The sequence below is a fragment of the Molossus molossus genome, unplaced genomic scaffold, assembly GCF_014108415.1.
Source record: "Molossus molossus isolate mMolMol1 unplaced genomic scaffold, mMolMol1.p scaffold_m16_p_12, whole genome shotgun sequence".
Taxonomy (NCBI): Eukaryota; Metazoa; Chordata; class Mammalia; order Chiroptera; family Molossidae; genus Molossus; species Molossus molossus.
In genome coordinates this window covers 87,151,483-87,172,026 of record NW_023425347.1, presented here as the reverse complement: position 1 = coordinate 87,172,026, position 20,544 = coordinate 87,151,483, and the positions used below count along the sequence as shown (strand labels likewise).

At 45.9% G+C, this 20,544-nt stretch overlaps 2 protein-coding genes across 7 annotated transcripts; one reads left to right on the top strand and one right to left on the bottom strand.

Moving 5' to 3' along the window:
* The first annotated feature begins 217 nt into the window (after positions 1-217).
* MTFR1L (mitochondrial fission regulator 1 like) lies at positions 218-13,753 on the top strand. Of its 3 annotated transcripts, none has more exons than XM_036256136.1 (7): positions 218-284; positions 3,001-3,124; positions 3,609-3,713; positions 7,302-7,411; positions 7,638-7,849; positions 9,026-9,347; positions 12,769-13,753. In XM_036256136.1, exons 2-7 carry the CDS (start codon positions 3,101-3,103, stop codon positions 12,872-12,874), a joined length of 879 nt encoding a protein of 292 aa, XP_036112029.1. In that variant the 5' UTR covers positions 218-284; positions 3,001-3,100; the 3' UTR covers positions 12,875-13,753. The 3 variants fall into 3 exon arrangements, with proteins under 3 accessions (XP_036112029.1, XP_036112032.1, XP_036112031.1); XM_036256139.1 differs by having other exon boundaries at positions 9,062-9,347; positions 12,769-13,751; XM_036256138.1 differs by lacking the exon at positions 218-284 and adding an exon at positions 682-2,901 and having other exon boundaries at positions 2,984-3,124.
* On the bottom strand, positions 9,242-18,353 carry LOC118626429 (aurora kinase A and ninein interacting protein). 4 transcript variants are annotated; one of them, XR_004958909.1, is made up of 5 exons: positions 18,247-18,353; positions 17,402-17,543; positions 14,414-15,629; positions 9,909-10,039; positions 9,246-9,345 (listed from the first exon to the last, which is right to left on the bottom strand). XR_004958909.1 is itself a non-coding variant. In XM_036256135.1 (3 exons), exons 1-3 carry the CDS (start codon positions 18,274-18,276, stop codon positions 14,782-14,784), a joined length of 1,020 nt encoding a protein of 339 aa, XP_036112028.1. In that variant the 5' UTR covers positions 18,277-18,353; the 3' UTR covers positions 14,409-14,781. The 4 variants fall into 4 exon arrangements, 1 of the variants encoding a protein (XP_036112028.1); XR_004958911.1 differs by having other exon boundaries at positions 18,213-18,352; XR_004958910.1 differs by lacking the exon at positions 9,909-10,039 and having other exon boundaries at positions 9,242-9,345.
* Positions 18,354-20,544: the final 2,191 nt, after the last annotated feature.

Genomic DNA, 20,544 nt, shown 5'->3' with positions numbered 1-20,544 from the left:
GACTAATCAGGCTTCCTCCGGCACCCATCAATTTCTCCCTAGGGCTGGGACAGGAGGGGGCGTGGTTTGGGGTGGGCGTGTCCTTCCCTCAGGGCCCGCCCGTGCGCCCCGCTCGCCCCGCCTAGAGCGGGGCCGCTTTCCCAGGGCGCGCGGGGGCGCGGCTCGGTGCGCAGCTGCAAAGGATAGCTTCCGGAGGCGGGCCAGCGGAAGTGAGGGCAGTTGAGGCTGAGCCGCCCGCTGGGGTAGGAGGGGCCGTGAGGTGAGTCCCGGAGCCGGAGTCTTAGGTGAGTGACTAGGTCCGAGGGCCGCCCGGGAGGAGGGAGCACGGCCTAGTGCCAGGCGCTGTGCGGGGTTCGCGGCTCCTCTTCCCGCGCCAGTTCTCGCGGGAGCCGGTGTTGTCGGCCTCATTTGGCAAGAGGAGAAACTGAGACCCCACGGGGTAATTGCTCGTCCGAGTCACCAAGCTTCGGTGGCCGAGCTACACCGAAGGCTTCTCGTTTTGGCCGCGGTCCTCGGCAGGCCGGGCCGCCTCTGCCACCTCCTCGCTCGTCTGGGGCCTGTGGATTCAGGGACCGCCTGGCCCGGCCGCGAGAACTTGGCCGACCTTGCCCCTGTCGGGTCGGGCTGTTGCGGGGGAGGGAGGCGTGTCCTGGGCAAGGTCCCCGCAGCGGCTCCCCGCGCAGCTGTCCGCTGAGCAAAGTTTCACTGAGCGCGGCGGTCTCCGTGGGGCGCCAGGGACCCAGGAGTGAGGACACTGACCAGGCCCTGCCCTGCCCGTCTCTGCAGGAGACCATGTGTAAACATGACAGCAGCCTCGAGAGGGGCTGTGGGAGCGCAGAGGTGGTTAAGAACCAACCAGCGTTACCACTGAACCGGGACAGGATGCTCCTAGCCAGTTGACGCTGCGTGCAGGTGGTGGGGGAGGGTGTGAAGGCTGAGTCGGTGCTCCCGTTCATTCATTTCTTAACTGGACAAATGTATGCGGGTGTACTGTGGGCGACGGGCACTGTGCTGTGCCTAGGGAAGTCCCTGTCCTTGGGACAAGTGGCACATTGCAGTTCATTGTGGAGGAAATACAGGGTGCTGTGGGGTGAACAGTAAAGGACTTCTGTCAGGGAAGGGGAGGTGATGGTTGAGCTGAGCTCAGAATTATTACTAAGAATGAGCTTTGGGAAGGGGGTGCTGGTGTGTTGAGCAGAAGGAATGGTGGGGACAAGGCCTCAGAGGTGGTGTTAGGGGACTGAAAGGCCACGGTGGCTGGAGGACAGACAAGCAGAACGTGGGATGTATGGCCATGAAATGTGGCTTGTAGGCCTTGTAGGCTGTGATGAGTTTGGTCTACTGAGGTTGGGAAGGCCTGCAGGAATCTAGATCTGTAGGGATTTTAAACAAAGGAACAGTAAGATTAGCAATGTGTTCTAGAAAGCTCTCTCTGGCTGTCGTGTGAGACTTAGGCCCAACTGAGTCTTTGGAGGTTAAGTTCAGACTGGAAGTGGCTACAGTGACTAAAGTGAGAAACAAGAAAGCACGGTCACGTGGAGCTTGTCAGGCACTGACATTCAGCAGAGAGACTTGGACAGAAGGCTTGAACTGCGCCTAGAAGTTGAGCCCATGCAGGAAGCAGCAGGATTTGGACCAGACTTGAGTTGCTTCCTACTGGCATGCTTACTGAGTGACCCAGACAATTCCTTCATCTCTCTAGCTCCCTTTCCCCGGCGTGAATGATAGCTTCCTTCTATCCAGCTTCCTTTCTCCATAGAGTGAGTGATAACTCCTCTTACAGGGGTGAAAGAGACTCGACAAAGATTTCCATAAGGAGCTGCTCTGGTAGTCCAGTCCATCCCCTGTTCAGAGCCTTCCCTGGCTCCCCAGTTACTTCTTACCTGGGTATTCCTAGCCCTCATGACTTGACCCCCAGTTAATCTTTACCCCTTATCATACTCTGCTCCTCTCAGATATCTTTCGCCTTCCTGCCCTGGACCTGCACTGCTGTTTTTCTTCCCTTCCTTCCCCCTCCAAACTCACCATAGAACCTTAAGGTCAGGGGACTAAATTCTCCTGGCCACCTGCCTAGTGTGCCTTTCTTAAGCAGTGATATTCAGCCTTGGCTAGAATTATGTATTCAGGTGCTCTCTCTTCTAGATTGTGAGTTCCTTGAGAGCGTGGCTGTCTTAATCCTCCATAGTCCCTACAGTGCCCAGCACAAGGTGGGCATTGTTAGTGTTTGATGAACACAGGAATGAGTGAGCTCACTGATTGCATCTGCCCACCATGCAAGGGCAGCTGTGAAGAATGTCAGGAGGTGACCCTAGCCATCTGTCACATTTTAACAGTTCATTAAGTCCTTTAAAATTACCTATTTCATTGGTTAATCCTTAAAGTAGCCTAGTGGCAGCTGTTCTTGTCCTCTTTTTACAGGTGGAGAAACCAACATTTAGCAAGATTAAGTGACTGGCCTATGGCTACAAGCCAGTACACAGCTGAGCCAGGATAAAAGAATTTGCCCTTTCCCCCGTAGGCATAGTAGGCACAGTAGATGTAGATTGGCTGGAGCAGGCTCTTCATTCTCCTGCTGTCATTCAGCACAGCCTGGCTCTCCCCCATGGGGGCCCAGCCGTGCTAGACTGGGTGGCACATGCTGCGCTTTTACATCTCATCTTCAAGAATGAATGCATGGATTGGGTGGTACCTACACTTTGCCTTTCCCATGAGCTTTTCAACTACAAGTGTTCTATTTCATCTTTAGAAGGTTTGCCTCAGAAATCCAAGGGCCCAGGAGGGCTCCCAGGGTTGTCCAAGCTTATGCAACAAGTCTGGAACAGAATCTTTAAGGGTCTGGATTTGGAAGAGCCATTGTTGGGTGAGGGCAGCCTCTTGGACTGGTTTTCTCCCCTGTGAAATGTAAGAGAAACCTTGGTGTCAGTCACTGCTCTGCAGGGCTTGGTTTTGTGGGGCTTGTGTGGTGGTCATTGAGTCCCCACAGTGCGGGTTGTTCCACAGGAAGGGAACTCTGGTGTTCCTTGAGATGGCCTGATATGAAGGAATCACGCCTCCCACCTCCCCAAGCCGCCTTGTCCTTCAAGTGCAGGAGCTGGTTGACATGTCGGGAATGGAAGCCAATGTGGTAAGGGGCATTCCCAGGGCCAGGGTGTGGTGGGGAAGGCTGAGCACAGGGCCTGCTGAAGTTGAGACTCGCTAGGTAATCCTTCCTTTCCCCTGGAGGCTGGAACTGGAGGGAGGCCACCCTTCCACCCCCTCCTCCAAACAGAACCAACTATGAATTGGGGGCAGTTAAAGAGTTAATGTGCTTCTGCTTTTCTGTGCAAAGGGAAGGGAGGGAAGCCTGGATGATTCCTATACCCATCTAACGCCTCAGCTCTTTACTGGACCCTCCCAACAACTGTGCCTTGGCAGCAGCAGGTATCCCTTAGGTAGCTTGCCAAGGTGAAGGCTAACAACTGGGAAACCTGCCCTCACTTATAATTGAGACTTGACTTATCCCCACTGTCCCTGGGATTGAGGAATCCAGTCTCCCTGGTGGAAGTGGGAGAGAGGATGGAACAATACTTGATCTCACCTCTGAGGTTGCGGCTGTCGCTCTATTCTAGACCATCCCAATCTGGCAAAACAAACCTCATGGGGCTGCTCGAAGTGTAGTGAGAAGAATTGGGACCAACCTGCCCCTGAAGCCATGTCCCCGGGCATCCTTTGAGGTGAGTGCACTGGAAGGGCAGGGAGACGAGAGGTTCAGAAGGGTTGGAAGGATGGTGCTGCTCTGTGCCCCAGACTCCTGGTCATTTTGTTTGTTTTCATTTTGTAAGTGCTTATTAATGGATCCTGGTCACTGTGCCTTCCTGACTGCGCATACAAACCTGTGACCACAACAGTCAGGTTTCCAATTTACTCATAAATTCATAATCTTAAATGTTTGATCCCTCTGCTGTGACTCAGATTTCATCAGACTCTAACAGTCCACTTTCTCAGAGCAGGCCAGAGGCCCTTGCTGACCCACATCTCCAGACTAGCCAGGCCTGCGCTCCAAGGTGTTTGCCCTGGCAGATCCCACATGGAACACCGAGTGCTGTGTGTGACTCTGAGCTGAACTCTGCTTTTCTTTACTAGCCTAAGACTTGGCCACTTAAGACACCTATTTTTAGTTTCCCTGAGGCCTAGCCTCTTCTTTCTGGGCAAGTCTGGTCACCCCTTTACTGGGCTACTTCAGCCTTACCTCTTTGTCTATGGGACCTGTAGCACCTACTCTGCAGTAGAGATTCTTGCCTGGCCTGTGTCTCTGAGACCCCCTTCTGCAATAGAAAACCAAGTAACATTTAGTAGTCCCAGCTGCCTCCCTCTAAGACTAATGGTTAAGCGCCAGCTTCAGGCTACATGCTTAAGGTGTGTGTCTAGGGAACTGGGATAAAAGAAATATTCCAGCTTTCTGCCTACACAGAGGAGGCAGAAATATATGCCTGGAAAGATGTGGGCCTGAGTGGATACAGAAACAAAGGAGATGAATTTGTATATTACACACTGATCTATGAAGTCTGTGTAGGAGCTGGATCTGGAGTCAGAAGTGGTGTCAGGGTTGGTATTAGCATCAGGAATAGGGTTGAGAGGTAGAGAGGCAGGGAGAGGGAGGGAGGGAGGGAGAGAGAGTGTGTGTGTGTGTTTTGGGGGTGGATATGGCCCTAGCTGCCTGAAGCACCATCAACAAGAGCAGCACAGTTAGGGAGTATGGAGGACTCGATGGAGGTTGCTGCCACACTTGGTTATAATCTCTCCAGTCCTTTGGCCAGATGCTGCTGGGCAGAGCTAATCAAGGGCACAGGCTCCCACAAGGTAGGAGTATGTGTGAATAGTACAGGCATACCTCAGATATTACAGGTTCAGTTCCAGACTACCGCAATAAAGCAAGTATCACAATAAAGCGAATCGTAACCTTTTTTACTCATGGAGGGTTTTGCCTTCAATTTGTAAAAATGTAGCATCTGTGAAGCACAATAAAGGGAGGTATGCCTGTATCAGTAATACCAGCTGACATTTACTGAGCACGTACTGTGTGCTAGGCACTGTGCTTGAGTACTTTATCTGTGTTGACTCATTTAATTGCCAATAGCACAGTGCTCTAGCTCAAGGAAAGCTTGCTTCCCTAAATGGTTGGCCTTAGCAGCAGCTCCTGGATCCATGAAGATCACTTCACTGCTGTGAGACCCAGGTTCCCTAGCTAAGAGTGAGAGCCATCAACTCCTGATCCACCTACCAAACAACTGGTAGCAGAAATAGCTGGATGTAACTAATGTATAGATGGGTTTTTGAGAAATTATTCCTGAATTTCTGTTGTAAATTACCTTCAATATTTAAGGGAATCTTGATTTTTTTAATTTACTCATATAAAAATATTAAATTATGAAAAAAATTAAATTATGGAAAATAAAGAGAAAGGAGCCCAGCATGGGTGGCTCAGTTGGTTGGAGTGTGGTCCAGCATACCAAAAAGATTGCAGGTTCGAATCCCCAGTCAGAGCATATATGGGAGACAGTCAATCAGTTTTTCTCTCACATCAATTTTCTCTCTCTAAAAAATTAATAAACATATCCTCTTGTGAGGATTAAGGGGAAAAAAAGGATAAAGGAGCCCAGCTGGTGTGGCTCAGTGGTTGAACATCGACCCATGCACCAAGAGGTCACCAGTTCAATTCCTGGTCAGGGCACATGCCCAGGTTGTGGCCCTGATCTGATCCCTGGTGTGGGGCATGCAGGAGGTAGCCAGTTGATGTTCTCGCTCATTGATGTTTCTCTCACTCTCTCCCTTTCTCTAAAATCAATAAAGAAAAATTATTAAAAAGGAAAAAGGAAAAAAAATTAACTATAATCAGTCATTACACCAACTATTACTATTTTAGTGTAGTTCTTTTTCTAGTTTTTTTTGCTTTTTGTATTCACACTCAACATGATTGAATCCTCCTAATTTTTCATTTAATTTTAACATAGTGTCACTCAGCCTCTCTGTTCCCTAGGTTTTTCATTTGGGTTGAGGGTCTATTTTAAGGGATCCTACTATATTTTTTGTATAATTAATCATGTCCTTTTAGTCAAGTCTAAATACTGAAATTATCAAATTGGATTAAAGCAATGTAAATCCCAGTTACCCAGTTAGCTACAAAGGTGTTGTAAAGAGCTAGCCAAAGGAAACTTCCTGTTGATGTAATATTATTGATGTCCTTGCATTCTCACAACCAGAGGGCAAGACACTCTTAGACAGTAGACATCTCTGTTAAAAAGTAACTTTGGCTGGTCCCACTAAAGACCCCTTTTCTTTAAAAGGCCAGATAATAAACATTTAGGCTGTGGGCCACAACAGTGTTTCAACTACTCACTTTTGCAGTTAGGGCTTAAAAGCCACTACAGACAACACCTAAACAAATCAGTGGACCCTGGCCCGTGTGGCTTAGGTGGTTGAGCGTAGGTCGCTGGTTTGATTCCTAGTTGGGGCACATACATGCCCAGGTTTTGGGCTCTATCCCCAGTAGGGGGTGGGCAGAAGGCAGCCGATCAACGTTTCACTCTTGTTCATGTTTCTTTCCCTCTCTCTCTCCCTGTATCTAAATCAGTAAAACATATATTCTTTTTTAAAAAAAATCTGTGGAACTCTTTTTCAAATAAAACTATTAAAACAGACCCCATCCCTCCTCTAGGCAACCCTGTTTTATAGTTTGTTTTTTTCATTATTAATTTTTAGAGAGAGAGGAAGGGAGAGGAAGAGAGCGAAAGAGAGAACATCAACTGGCCATCTCCTCCATGACCCCCACTGGAGATCAGGCCCACAACCTGGGCATGTGCCCTGACCAGGAATCGAACCAGAGACCTCTTGGTGCATGGGTTGGTGCTCAACCACTCAGTTGGGCTAGGTAATGGTTTTTGTTTGAAGGCTACAACAGCCTCATAACTGTTCACCTTCCTATCCATGTTCCACACAGCAGCAGAGTAATCTTTTCAAACCAAAAATCTAATCCTTATTTAAAATCTTCCAGTGGTGTATTGGTCTTAAAATCAAAGCTCCTAATTCACTTTCCAACCTCTTGCATCCCCCTCACTCCCATCCTGTTTTAGCCATGCTGAACTGTTTGTAATCCCATAAACTCTCTTGCTTCTGGCCTCTTATTCAAGCTGTTTCCAAACTAGAACCCTCCTCTCCCTCTAGGAAGGTTTCCCGACATCCTGTGCTGGATTAGGTGCCCCTCCTATGTATTTTGTCCAGTCTGGTTGTCTTATCATGGTATGTTGAATTTTGCTTCCCTATAGACCCTCCCCAACATCTCTGATCTGTGTCTGAGGGATGTGCCCCCGGTCCCTACTCTGGCCGACATTGCCTGGATTGCTGCAGATGAAGAGGAGACATATGCCCGGGTCAGGTAGCTGAGGCAATGGCCAGTCTGCTGGGGAATGGGGAGCTTCTTCCCAGATGAGGTGGCAGGCAGTAGGGGGAGTGCTTGTGAGAGACTGAGGACAATAGGAATGAGATCTCTGGGCTCAGAATGGAAACAGAACGTAGCTGTTAATCCTGTCGGAGTGGGTGAAGGAATTTTAGAAGGGGTGCAGTGGCCAGCTGACTCTGATATCCGTCTTCCCCTGGTCCAGGAGTGATACCCGCCCTCTGAGGCACACCTGGAAGCCCAGCCCTCTGATTGTCATGCAGCGCAATGCTTCAGTGCCCAACCTGCGAGGGTCCGAGGAGAGGCTCCTGGCCTTGAAGAAGCCAGCCCTGCCAGCCCTGAGCCGCACCACAGAGCTGCAGGATGAGCTGAGCCACCTGCGCAGCCAGATTGCTAAGATAGTGGCAGCTGATACAGGTGGGAGCCTGAGTCAGGGCTAGAATATAGCAAGTGTTCCTTTTCCCCTGGTGTTTGGACAGGATGGTGGTAAAGAAAATGATGGTCCCTGGTTTAGGGGGACTTGGGCCCAGGGCTCTGGGGTTGCTCTGAGGCCTGGATAGCCTATAGTATTTCTTGGTTTCTGTCCATTATTTTAAACTGACTGGTTTGGTCAGAAACAAGATCTTCACCTAACCTGTGACCCCAAGCAGGTTCTCTCCCTTGGCCACAAAACCAACACCCGCTGCCAATTGTCTTTAAGATCACGCCTTCCATGAGCCCTCGGCAGCTTTTCTTTTCAATGAGAAGTAAGCCTCCCCACTAAACACCCATCTTCCCTTCCCTCGTCTTATCTACCAGAGGCCACCTCTCCATCCTTTCGCAGAACACTGGAAAAGGATGGGAGTCTGCCTTCACCAGTGGCAGAAAATACCAACAGGAAGCTCAGGATCTATTTATCTTCATATTCCTCCTATCCTTTTTTTTTTTGCTCCTAGTTGAACTCAAGTCAGTTCCCAAAACTTCAGTTGGTAGAACATATGAAAATTTAGTGTTCTCTTGGAAATCTTCATGTATTTATTTCCCTTGTATGGCAGTTTTATAGAGGAATTGCATTTATTGGCTTTTTTTGTCATCGAAGAGACAAGCTAAAGTAGTTTATGAAAAACTAGAATGTTTCTTAGAGACTTTGAAATTGAAGAAATTCCATTAAAATTTGGGAAATTAGGACCATCACCATTCTATTTTTGCTGTAGAATACTTCTTCCAGTCAGACACCACTCAGAGGAGGGTAGTCAAAAGCACTAGCCCAGTTAGAGGAAAGGACAAATTCAGGCCTTGGTTGTCATTGCTTTCAGTCTAAACAGGGCTGTTGCTCCAGAGCTCACTGCAGAGTGGGAGCTGTTAGGAGCAAAGGCCTTTACTGGGTAGGGGTGGGAGGTGTACTGCTCTCCCGGACACTGGAAGAGCCCAGTGCTTCTACATCTTGAAATCCTAAGAGAGAAGGGTGGTGGAGGAGCCTTCCACCCTGGGCTCTTCCGGGATGTCATGGTGTCAGCCCAGGAAATGTTTGGTAGGTAGTGCTTGTGAGGAGAAGATAATTACTGCTATGTTCTAGCCCCAATGTCCATCCATGCCTATTGTTTTCTCTTTCAGCTTCGGCTTCATTAACGCCAGATTTCTTATCTCCAGGAAGTTCAAATGTCTCTTCTCCCTTACCTTGTTTTGGATCCTCATTCCACTCTACAACTTCCTTTGTCATTAGTGACATCACCGAGGAGACCGAGGTAGAGGTCCCCGAGCTTCCATCAGTCTCCCTGCTTTGTTCTGCCAGCCCTGAATGTTGCAAACCAGAACACAAAACTACCTGCAGCTCGTCTGAAGAGGATGACTGCATCTCTCTGTCCAAGGCCAGCAGCTTTGCAGATATGATGGGGATCCTGAAGGACTTTCACCGGATGAAACAGAGCCAGGATCTGTAAGTTTTAGATAAAGAGCTCTGGTGATCTAGTTACTATTTAAGTCACCCGTGACCAGTGATCATTCACAAACCTTGCTACCTGCTTGCTAGTAGCAAACTGGGGCCCCAGTTTGAGGAATGAGCAACACTTATTTGGTTGGGGTGATATAACCCAACCAAATGTTAAACTAGTAGGAATTTTACAAGGTTCATCTAATCCCTTTTCTTCCCCCCAGGGGCTTTACCATTTCCATTCTCAGCAGCTAGTAAGTGTCCCTATGCCCCACCCTTCGAAGTTGGGTTGCATAATTACTTTAGTATCTCAAATTGGTAGACTTTTTTGGTGGAAGGAGAATTTCATAAAGTTGGGAGTTTCCACTTTCATATGCAGACTAACATTGCAATTTCAGAGATTTGAGAACAAGGCTGTTTTTGAGACTCATAGGAAGTTCTTAAACCTGGCTGCCCATCAGAATTGCTCGTATTTGTTCAAAATACATCTTATACTTAAGCTGAACCCCCAAGGTGTGGAGCTCTAGGTCTTTGATGCGAGTATGAGGGAATGTGGGAAATACCTACCTTGAGAAACTCATCTGGCAGAGAAGCCCTAGTGCTCCAGCTGGAGAGCCACCACCTTGCAGTGTTTCTCCAAGTGTGGTCTGAGCACTTGCACGAGAGATACCAGAGAGCTTGCTTGCAGGTTCCTGGGCCTTGAAACATTGAAGTTTGACATCTAGACCCCAAAGGCTAGAGGCCAGGATATGCAGCTGTATTAATGTTGATTAAAAACTCTTGTGGGTGCCCAGCCCGTGTGGCTAAGTGGATTGAATGTTGTCCCATAATGGACTGAAAGGTCCCCGTTCAGTTATCAGTCAGGGCACATGCCTGGGCTTGATCCCCAGTAGGGGGCGTGCAGGAGGCAGCTGATCAATGTTTCTCACTCTCTCTCCCTTCCTCTTGCTCTCTAAAATATCAATTTAAAAAATTTTTTTTAACCCTCACCCAAGGACATTTTTGCATCCATCTTCAGATAGAGCAGGAGGAAGAGAGCGGGGGAGAGAGAGAGAAACATCAATGTGAGAGGGACACATCAACCGGCTGCCACCCACATGATCCCAACTAGGGCCAGGGACGAGCTGCAACCGAGGTAAGTGCCCTAAGCGGGAACCGAACCTGGGACACTCTGGTCCGCAGGGCTGATGCTCCAAACACTGAGCCAAACTGGCAAGGGCTTTAAAAAATTTTTTTTTAACTCTTGTGGGAGATGAGGGCTCTCTCCTGAGTTGAAGAAGTTCCTGTTGAAGGGAAGGTGACTCACCTTGTGAAAAGACCCCTTGTTTCTCTGGCCCACTTCTGTCTGAAAACCAGACAAAGCTGTGACTCCCTCATTGCTTCCTGGTAGTCGATCCTTTAGGGAAGTCATTTCACCTTCTAGGGCCCTAGCCTGGCTTGTCTTGGTTGTACCCAGTTCTTTGGTCTCCTGCACCCCCAAATATAGCTGCTGCTTTGCGGCTGCCCTGGGTCCTTCTCTTCTGGTCATTGTTCCATAGGCTGACTCTCAAACTTTCTTTCTTGCCTCCTCCCACTTGTGTCCTGGGATCTCTTGTCCCTTGTTTTTCTTTTTAAATCCTCATCTGAGGATATCCTATTTGTCTTCAGATTGAGAGGGAGAGAGAAACATCAATATCAGACATTGATTAGCTGCCTGCCGCATGACCTGACCAGGGCTGGGGATGACCTGCGACTGAGGTACGTGCCCTTGGCCGGAATTGAACCTATGACTCATTGGTCCAAGGGCCAGCACTAACAGCTGAGCCAAACCAGCCAAAGCTGTCCCTTGTTTTTTTTATATATATTTTTTTCTTTAATCTTCACCCGAGGACATTTTTCCATTTTTTGTTCAGATAGAGTGGGAGGGAGAGAGACAGAGAGAAACATCGATGTGAAAGGGACACATTGAGTGGTTGCCACCTGCATGACCCAACCAGGGCCGGGGACAAACTGCAACCGAGGTATATGCCCTTAGTGGGAACTGAACCCGGGTCTCTGGACCGCAGGCCAATGCTCTAACCGCTGAGCCAACAGGGCTGTCCCTTGTTCATAGGAGGAAATGGATTACCAACTGATGGGAAAGTAGCCCCATCAACAAAGGGGCAGAAATGTGACAGACTGAAGACAGTTACTCATTTTTGCTTTCAAGGTTTAATAATCAATCTTGACTCTTATATGTAGCCTAAAGACTAGTAAAATACCTTCATAAGAATGTGCATATGTATATTGGTATAAGTCCACTAGGATTTCAAGCAACGATTTTCCAGATATCTAGGACATACTTTTATGATGTATCAGGTAATTTGAACCTACCCCAATCTAGGAGATGGTTTTGTTCCCACAGGTCCCTTATGATGTGGACATTTTACTATAAATTCTAGATCTCATTTTTTAAAAATTTCAGAGCCCCCTTAATGGGGAGACAGAATAAAAAGAAGTCTTCCAAACATCTTTTTCCTGGAACTGATAAAGGTCAGAATGGCCAAGAGTTATTAGTCACTTCCCCTGCTGATCTGTGGAAATGTTACTAAGAAAAGATAGCACCAGCCCTGGCCAGTTTGGCTCAGCGGTTAGAGCGTCGGCCTGCGGTCCGGAGAGACCCGGGTTCGGTTCCCGCTAAGGGCACGTACTTCGGTTGCAGTTTGTCCCCGGCCCTGGTTGGTCGTGCGGGTGGCAGCCACTCGATGTGTCTCTTCACGTCGATGTTTCTCTCTCTCTCTCCTTCCTCTCTCTCCCTCCCACTCTATCTGTACAAAAATGGAAAAATATCCTCGGGTGAGGATAAAAAAAAAAAAAAAAGAAAAGATAGCACCAAAGGTGGAAGGAGAAGCTTAGCCACCACAGGCCAATTCTAACTGGTTAATGGTCCTTTACTTTGCCCACATTTTATAGCCATCTCAGGAAATAGTAAAGCATTCTAGTTAAGAAACAAGATCTAACCCTGGCTGGTTGCTAAGTGGTTAGAGCACTGGCCCACAAACCAAAGGGTCTCAGGTTTGATTCCCAGTCAAGGGCATGTACCTGGGTTGCAGGTTCAATCCCAGGTCGGGGTTGTACGGGAGGCAACCAATTGATGTGTCTCACATAGATGCTTCTCTCTCGCCCTTCCATTCTAAAAATCAATGGAAAAATGTCCTCAGGTGAGGATTAAAAAAAAAATGAGATCTGCAACCAGCTAGCTTGGTTTTGGGCTCTGGAGTCACCACTTACTGACCCAGTAATTTGGGGGAAATTGTATAACCTTTCTGTGCTTCAGTTTCATTTGTAAAAAAGAATTGTAAAAAATTGTGAGTGTTAAATGAGATCGTATTCAAGACATGGAACATTGCCCAGGACAGAGTAAGTCCTCAATATATTATTAAAAATTAAGCTATTATTGTGTCTCTAGGAGCCGGAGTTTATTGAAGGAGGAGGACCCTGCCATCCTTATCTCTGAGGTCCTGAGAAGGAAATTTGCTCTGAAGGAAGAAGATATCAGTAGAAAAGGAAACTGACAGCTCTGCAAACTCAGTCTCATGCTCCTGGTATTCCTTCAGTAGCTGCCTTCCTCACCGCAGATGTTTCTGCCTCTCCATTAATGAAGTTTTCTGCAGTGGTCTTGCCGAAAACTAGAGCTTGGACTAAAAGAGCTGGATTATATGTTCCCATACTTCAAACCTTAGCAAAAGCTAAGACCTGTTTTGAGCTGAGACACTTGCTACAGGTAAATGTATAGGTTGGAATGTTTCAGTCCAAAGGCTGAGCTAGAAGTTTCTGGTTTTTCCTTGCTCCTGTGTGAAAAGAGGTCCTGAATGACTTACTTCACTGCATTAGACCCCATAACTGGTCTCACCGGACACTTTGTGCCCAGCTGTCACTCACTCTCAGCAGCTTCCTTGCAGCAGAGCAGAGCTGAGGGAGCTATAAATGTGTATGTACATGTTCACAGGGCAGGAAAAATCTTATGCTGCTCCATCACAAAACACCACCCAGCAATCACCGTCTCCTATGTCCAACACCTAGATGTAGAGGTCAGGCCTCTGAACCAGCTGACATTTGGGCTGCTTCTGGGAGGCCTGGGCTGTTTTTTTCTTAAATATATTTTGTAATACTGTACAACCAGATCTACCCTCCAAGGCCCTGGGGCCCCATTGGTTCCACCGATTGAACCTTTGGCTCTTCCATGGACTTTAAGCCCAGTAGGAAAGAGAAATGGGGAGGGAAAAGAGAATACCATCTTCCAAGCCCTTGACTGCTTCTTTGTGTTGGGCCAAGGTCTGTACCCACACCATGCATGACTCAGATGCCCTCAGGTCCCCTTCTCTGCAGTATGTATCCTGTGTGTGTTTGGGTTGAAGCACTACCTGACATTAAAGGAAGGATTTGGAGAGAGACTGCATTTACTGTGTCCATCTCTGAGTTATAATCACCTGGTGTCTCCTATAAATATAGGATTCCTGTTAATTTTATAATATTATGAACTTTCATTAACAAGCTCCTGGCTTCTCCCCCTTTCCTTGTAAGGTTCTGCCTTTATAAAAGAAAACTTCCCTAAAGAGCCTCTTGTCCCATCTGTGGAGATTGTGCCCTAAGTTCTTAAAGCAGTTCCATCTTATAACTTGCAAGTTGCCCACTAGGAGTCTCTTAGGTACCACACCTGCACCACAGGAAACTGCTACCTGATGGATAAAGTCTTGGGTATAACAAAGGTCAAATTAGACTCCTATTCAGATTGGGCCCAGGGCAATGACAGCATCTAATATTAAAAAGTTGCTTTTTCAAAAATAAACTTGGTAATGTTTTAATTACCATCAGAGCCAGCTTTGTAAACAGTCATTTATTTGGACTCAGTTTTACAAAGGGAATTCTCTTCTCCCACTTTATAGTAGAAGAATGATAGTCACATCTTCACTATTCTACAGCTCAGGATTAAGGGAGAGATGTTTAAACGGAATATATAACTTTAAAAATGCTGTAAACTGCCATCATTTTACCTCCTACCTGCTTCTCTATCCCCCTGTCCCTATATACCAGATCAGGGAGATGTGACTTACCACTCAAAAATGTGTCAGTTGATGGTCCCAAAATTCGGTTGATAAGTATTTGTAGCCAGAGGTTAGAAGTGTAGACATCTATAAGAAGCGATGTCCCAGTTAGGCATCTGAAAGCGTGGCTCTGTGCAGGCTGAGTAACAGGCCCTTTAGTGGAGGGATGAGTACCTCCCCTGCGTCCTCCGTGCTCACCAGATTCATACAGGGAATTTACCAGTCACCTGTTCTTCAGGAAAAGGCATGATGCCAACCATACCGTCTTAAGTGTCACCACCTGCTTTATTTAGACAAAGAAAATGCTCAACAATAAGAGCTTCATCCCATACCTCCCCAAGATATTTTTAAAACCAAGCCCTCAAAGACATTTAGACTTAGTGCCTGATAACTTGATTGCCTTCAGAGTCCTGGGTAAAGAGCAAATCAGGCTGCAGATTTAACTGAGTGGGCTTATCCTGGCACTGAGCCCAAGGGCTGTGAGGAAACTGCCCCAAGCCCTGGTTCTGGCTGTTGGTTACCTCTCGGAAAGGAGCTCTAGAGTTGTGAGCAATGACCCTCTGGCCCTGAGAATCCTCAGTGAAAAGCTGACTCCATGAGTCCCTGTCATCCTTTTCACTGTCCCAGGAAACCACAGCAACAGGACAAGAACTTTGTTTCACTGCTTCTGTGTTTCTTCCACTCCAGGACTCCCTGTATGTTTGAAAGAGGACAGGGGCCTGCCTATTTTCTTTGGCAGACACCTTTTCCAATTTAGGCTTGTCCAAGGGCTGATGGCCCTTGCCCCCAGGTGGTTTACTGCGTCTCTCCATACCCTGACATTTCTTTTTCTTAGATTCATGAAGCCATTCCATTTTCCAGGAAGAATTCTTCTTTCCTTCCTTTTGGTCCAGCAAGCAAAAACTTTCCAAGTCCTGGGTGAAGGAACAAGTCAGTGAGTCTTGACTTTCTCCAGTACAGACTAAGGTATCAGGCTGAAACAAAGACAGCCCAGTCAAGAATGGGGTTCCCGTTCTGTGGTGTCCAGAAGCCTGGAGGGGCTGAGGAGAAAGTCCAGCTTCCTGGATGTCTGCAGGGGTTGAAGTGGCTAAAGGGGGTGCCATGCAATCATCCCCCAAGCCCTGGATCAGATGGTCTAGGTGGGCTGCATCTTTCTTAGACTCTCTGTTGGTCTGACTTTCTATATGTGATGAAACACTCTTCTGATCACCACCATTTTTCTTTCCTAGTGAAACAGACATGAACAAGTATTATTCTGCAGGAAAACTGCCCTGAGCAGGATTTAGCTGGTTCTTTCTAAAATCAGTATCAGCTACTGTACTACTGTCACTGCCTAGTACAGGGGCCTTTAACTCTTCACATTCCTTTGTAGCTGAGCTTCCTACTTTCACTCTCTCTATTCTCTCCTGAATGAGCTTTGTAAAACACAGATCTTATTTATTCCCCTACTCAAATATACAGATGCTTCCTATGACCTACCTAATAAAGTCAAACATGACATGTAATCAGACCGCAGCCTACTTTTCCAGCTAATTTTTCATATGTGGGGTTTGTGTAACAGAGGGCACATCAGTTTTGCCACTGTCTTTTATTTCATGTGCTTTCTGCTGGTGATCCTCACCAAATATTACTCCTGGATATTGTCTCAACACACTATTTTTGTAAGGCCTCAAGATCACATTAACCATCCAACACTGAAAAATCTGGTGACAGTGTGAAGAACACAAGTTCCCCACACCCCAAACATTTCATGGTAAAGAGTAAAGACAATAAGATGCTAAGTCAACCAGTAGGAAGAAAAATAATATATAAAAGAACAAATAGTGCCCAGTCTGCCAATTTTATCAGGCATGGAATGGACTCTGTTCTGCTATAAGGATTAATGCCATGGAATTAACACTCCCAAATTATACCAAAATCTAGTTAACAAATAAGTCTGAATTACTGATTTCCTCTTTCCTTCTCTCAGAATTATACTACAGAAACAATGTTTCATGAAAGAGTTCTCAATTTTGCCTAAGAAGTCTATATAGACTAGAATATGCCAGAATCTTACATCTGAAATGGAAAATGTTTTTTATTTATTTTTTTAATCCTCACCCGAGGATATTTTTGCATTTATCTTCAGATAGAGTGGGAGGGAGAAAGGGATGAAGAGAGAGAAAAACACTGATGTGAGAGAGACACAGTGAGTGGCTGCCACCCACATGACCCCAACCAGGGCCGGGGACAAAGTGCAACTGAGGTACATGCCCTTAGTGGGAACCGAACCCAGGACTCTTTGGTCCACGGGCCAACATTCTAACCACTGAGCCAAACCGGCCAGGGCTGGAAAGTGTTTTTGAAAAAAACAAGTCTGTCTTTGTTAAAGCAAGAGTTTTAAGTTTTTGTTTGGGGTATGGAGAGTACATTTTGAAGGTTTGTGCAAAGCAGTCCTGGGAAGTGCACCAAGAATTAGAGCTTTCATTCTAATTGGCAGGAACCTTGCTCTGTAAAGCCCCAGCCTGCTCTGAGTCAGCTGTTCCCCTGAAGTAGGACATGCAAGCAAAAAACTGTCAAAGGATGATGAGACACAAGCCAACTTTATGCCAACCTTTCTAAGAAAAACACATCATTGAACCTTGACTAATTTGAGAAGCTTCATACAAAAATACCAATTATCAATTAACCTTATACAGACTACTCATTGTGACTAATCCAAGACATATACCTAACTAAAGGTCGGCTCCCCTATACCTCCAACTCCCAAGTATACCCTTCCTCATTGCTCTGTCAGGGAATACAAATACTTAATATTAGACTAAGCAAAGTAGAACCAGAAAAGTATGTTTGTAAAAGCATGTATATATTGCTTTTCAAAAAGCAATGGTTTCTTATTTTATAACCTCTTCTAATAGGTGAGCTATGCACTGGTGTTGCCACTTGTAAATGTTCCAGCATGAAAAAATGAATGCACTCCTTTGTGCTCCCTGGGTGCTCCCAGACAGGTCACCATACCTGGCTGCAAGGTGAAGAAGGAAGAAATGCTGGTTTGCCGAACGCCTGCAGGAGGATTTCTTCTTTGAGTAAAAGAGATCTTAGCCTTTCTCTCTCCAGGAAAGAGTGTTAGCATTTTGGTGCCTGACTTGATTAACTGTGCCTGAAAATAGAGAGGGAAAGAATAGAAACTATTACCAAAACAGTTGCCAGACAAAAGAAATTCAATAAACACCAGTGACCCCCTGCTGGACCCTTTGGACTTGACTCAGATCCTATTTCCTAGGTAGTTTTGCTGTATACCTTCCATCTTCCACCATTTCCTGCCATACTGATGCTATGTTTTTCTCAGGAATCACATATTCCAACTATATCCCAATCTTTCTGCTTCCTCATGGAAATCAGGCTGACTAAACAAACAGGATTTGTTGAAGGGATTTCAAGGATGAATTTACAGTTAAAGACAATGATTTTCCATCAGCAGCAGATGCATTTCAGTAGTTTTCAAATAGTTATATAGTAGTTAAGAGCACAGCTCTGCGTCACACAGCTTGGGTTCAAATCGATCCCAATTCTGCTACTACCACTTAACAGTATGACCCTCTGTACCGCAGGCCGACGCTCCAACCGCTGAGCCAAACTGGCCAGGGCAACAGTATGACCCTCTGCAAGTTGCTTAATCTGTCTCACTCTCATGTGAGAAATAGGGAAAAATAACAACCTATCCCATTGGGCAGTTATGAGGATTTGGTGAGTTCATTCACGTAAAAGTCTTAGTTTCTGACATTCAGTAATAGCAGGAGGAAAGGCAATGACACAGTATCTGTCTCACCATACTTTCATTTCAGGCCCCTTTATCCTTTTACCATATGAAGTGGAAGATGGGCCAGAGACATTTTGGAAGTGTCAGCTTTTATAATCTCAATGTTATTTAGTGTGATTTGGTTTTATTTCTTTTTGCTTGTTATGGAATGCCTGAGAAGTAGAGAGAATAGAGTTGAAGTCAATTCAATTAGCCTATAAAAGTCAAAGAAGAAATGGGATTTGCCAATATTCATGCAGCAAGTCAGAAGTAGGTGTGAAACCTGAACTCAAATTATTCATTCTAGCCCAAAGCTGACTTCATTTTAGTTTTACACTTGAAAACTAAAAAACTTAAATGGTTAAACAAAAAAAGAAATCCTGGGTTTAAAATGCATACTTTGACTTGTAATACTAGTACAGAACTTCCAATTTTACCATACAAAACTAGAAATCTGGATAAGTTACATGAAACAGCTAATTCTAGACAGTGGATAACAGACTCTGTAGGACTGTGATCCCTGAAAAGGATCATTGAGAAGGTAAATAAGTTGAGCCCTGAGATCACCATAGCTTTCTGCTTGCAAGCACTTGCCAGACTGCAATGTATAGAGTACCAGGCAAAGCACCCCAGTCTTGATGAATGGAGTAAATTGAAATTATTAGAATTTGATGCCTTGGCCAGTGTGGCTCAGTGATTAGAATGTCAGCCCAAGCACCGAAGGGCCAAGGGTTCGATTCCAGGTCAAGGGTTTGATTCTCGGGCAAGGGCATGTACCTGGGTTGCAGGTTCGATCCCCAGCCCAGATGGGGTGTGTGTGGGAGGCAACTAATCAATGAGTCTCTCTCACATCAATATTTCTCTCTCTCTCTTTCTCTCTCTCCCCCTCCCTCCCTCCCTCCCCCCCCCTTCCAAATCAATGGAAAAATATCCTCAGGTGAGGATTTATAAAAAAGATTTGAGGAAGCTGAGGTGGCTGGTATTTGCAGCACAAAGAAGTACATCCAGAAATCTACAGAGATCCCTTCAGTCTATTACTAAATACTAACCTACACATGTGTTAGGTGATATCCCACAGAGCCAGACAAAACAAATGCCAGAATTTTAAACTGAATAATCCCCAGAGCTCAACAGGGCTAGGATGGTTATAGCCAGAGTAAAGAGACCTCCTTGAATACTAGGGATTCAGTAGCGTTCTCAGAAGGATCATCCCTTAGCCTTAGAGCTGAACTAGCCCTAGAGCAAAAGCTATTCCAAACCAGTCTTAACAAAGCTTAAAAGCAAGCATTTAAAGTAGCAAGCTGATTAGCAAATTACCCATCTGAACAAATTTCAGTATTCTTTAAAGACAACAAAATCCAGATATCTAAAAATGTAGCACTGAAGATGCTAGCATACAATACAAAATTACTAGATATGTGAAGATGCATAAAAGATCCATAATTTGGCCCTGGCCAGTTTGGCTCAGCGGTTGGAGCATCGGCCTGCGGTCTGGAGAGACCCAGGTTCGGTTCCCGCTAAGGGCATGTACCTCAGTTGCAGTTTGTCCCCGGTCCTGGTTGGTTGTGTGGGTGGCAACCACTCGATGTGTCCCTTTCACGTCGATGTTTCTCTCTCTCTCTGTTCCTCTCTATCCCTCCCACTCTACCTGAACAAAGGATGGAAAAATGTCCTCGGGTGAGGATGATGAAAAAAAAAAATCCATAATTTGGGGGTGAGGGGTATCACTTAATAAAAATAGACCCAGAAATGCCAGGCATGCCAGAATTAGCAGACAAAACCTTAAAACAGTTACTATAAATATGTTCAAGAAACCTGGCCGGTGTGGCTCAGTGGTTGCATGTTGACCCATGCACCAGGAGGTCACTGGTTCAATTCCCGGTCAGGGCACATGCCCAGGTTGTGGGCCAAATCCCCAATGCGGGGCATGCAGGAGGTGGCCAATCAATGTTCTCTCATAGATGTTTCCCATCTTTCTCTCCCCCTCCCTCTCCCTTTCTCTCTCTCTAAAAACAATAAAGAAAAACATTTTAAAAAATATGCTCAAGGATTTAAATGAAAATGAAAGCAACAGAAGATATGAAAAATTCACTAGATGGGCTTAATAGCAGATTAGAGACTGCAGAAGAAACTAACAGTGAATCTGAAGACAATATAAACTATTCAAAATGAAGCAAAGAGAGTAAAACTGAAAAGAATAAAAGATTAATGATCTGTAGTATATAAAGCACACATATAATTAGAATTCCAAAAACAAGGCAGATGAGGACAAAATATATTTGAAAAAATTATAGCTAAAAAGAAATTTAATTTGATGAAAACTACAAACAACTGCAATTGCTTGTCTTTGTCAAAATGGCCC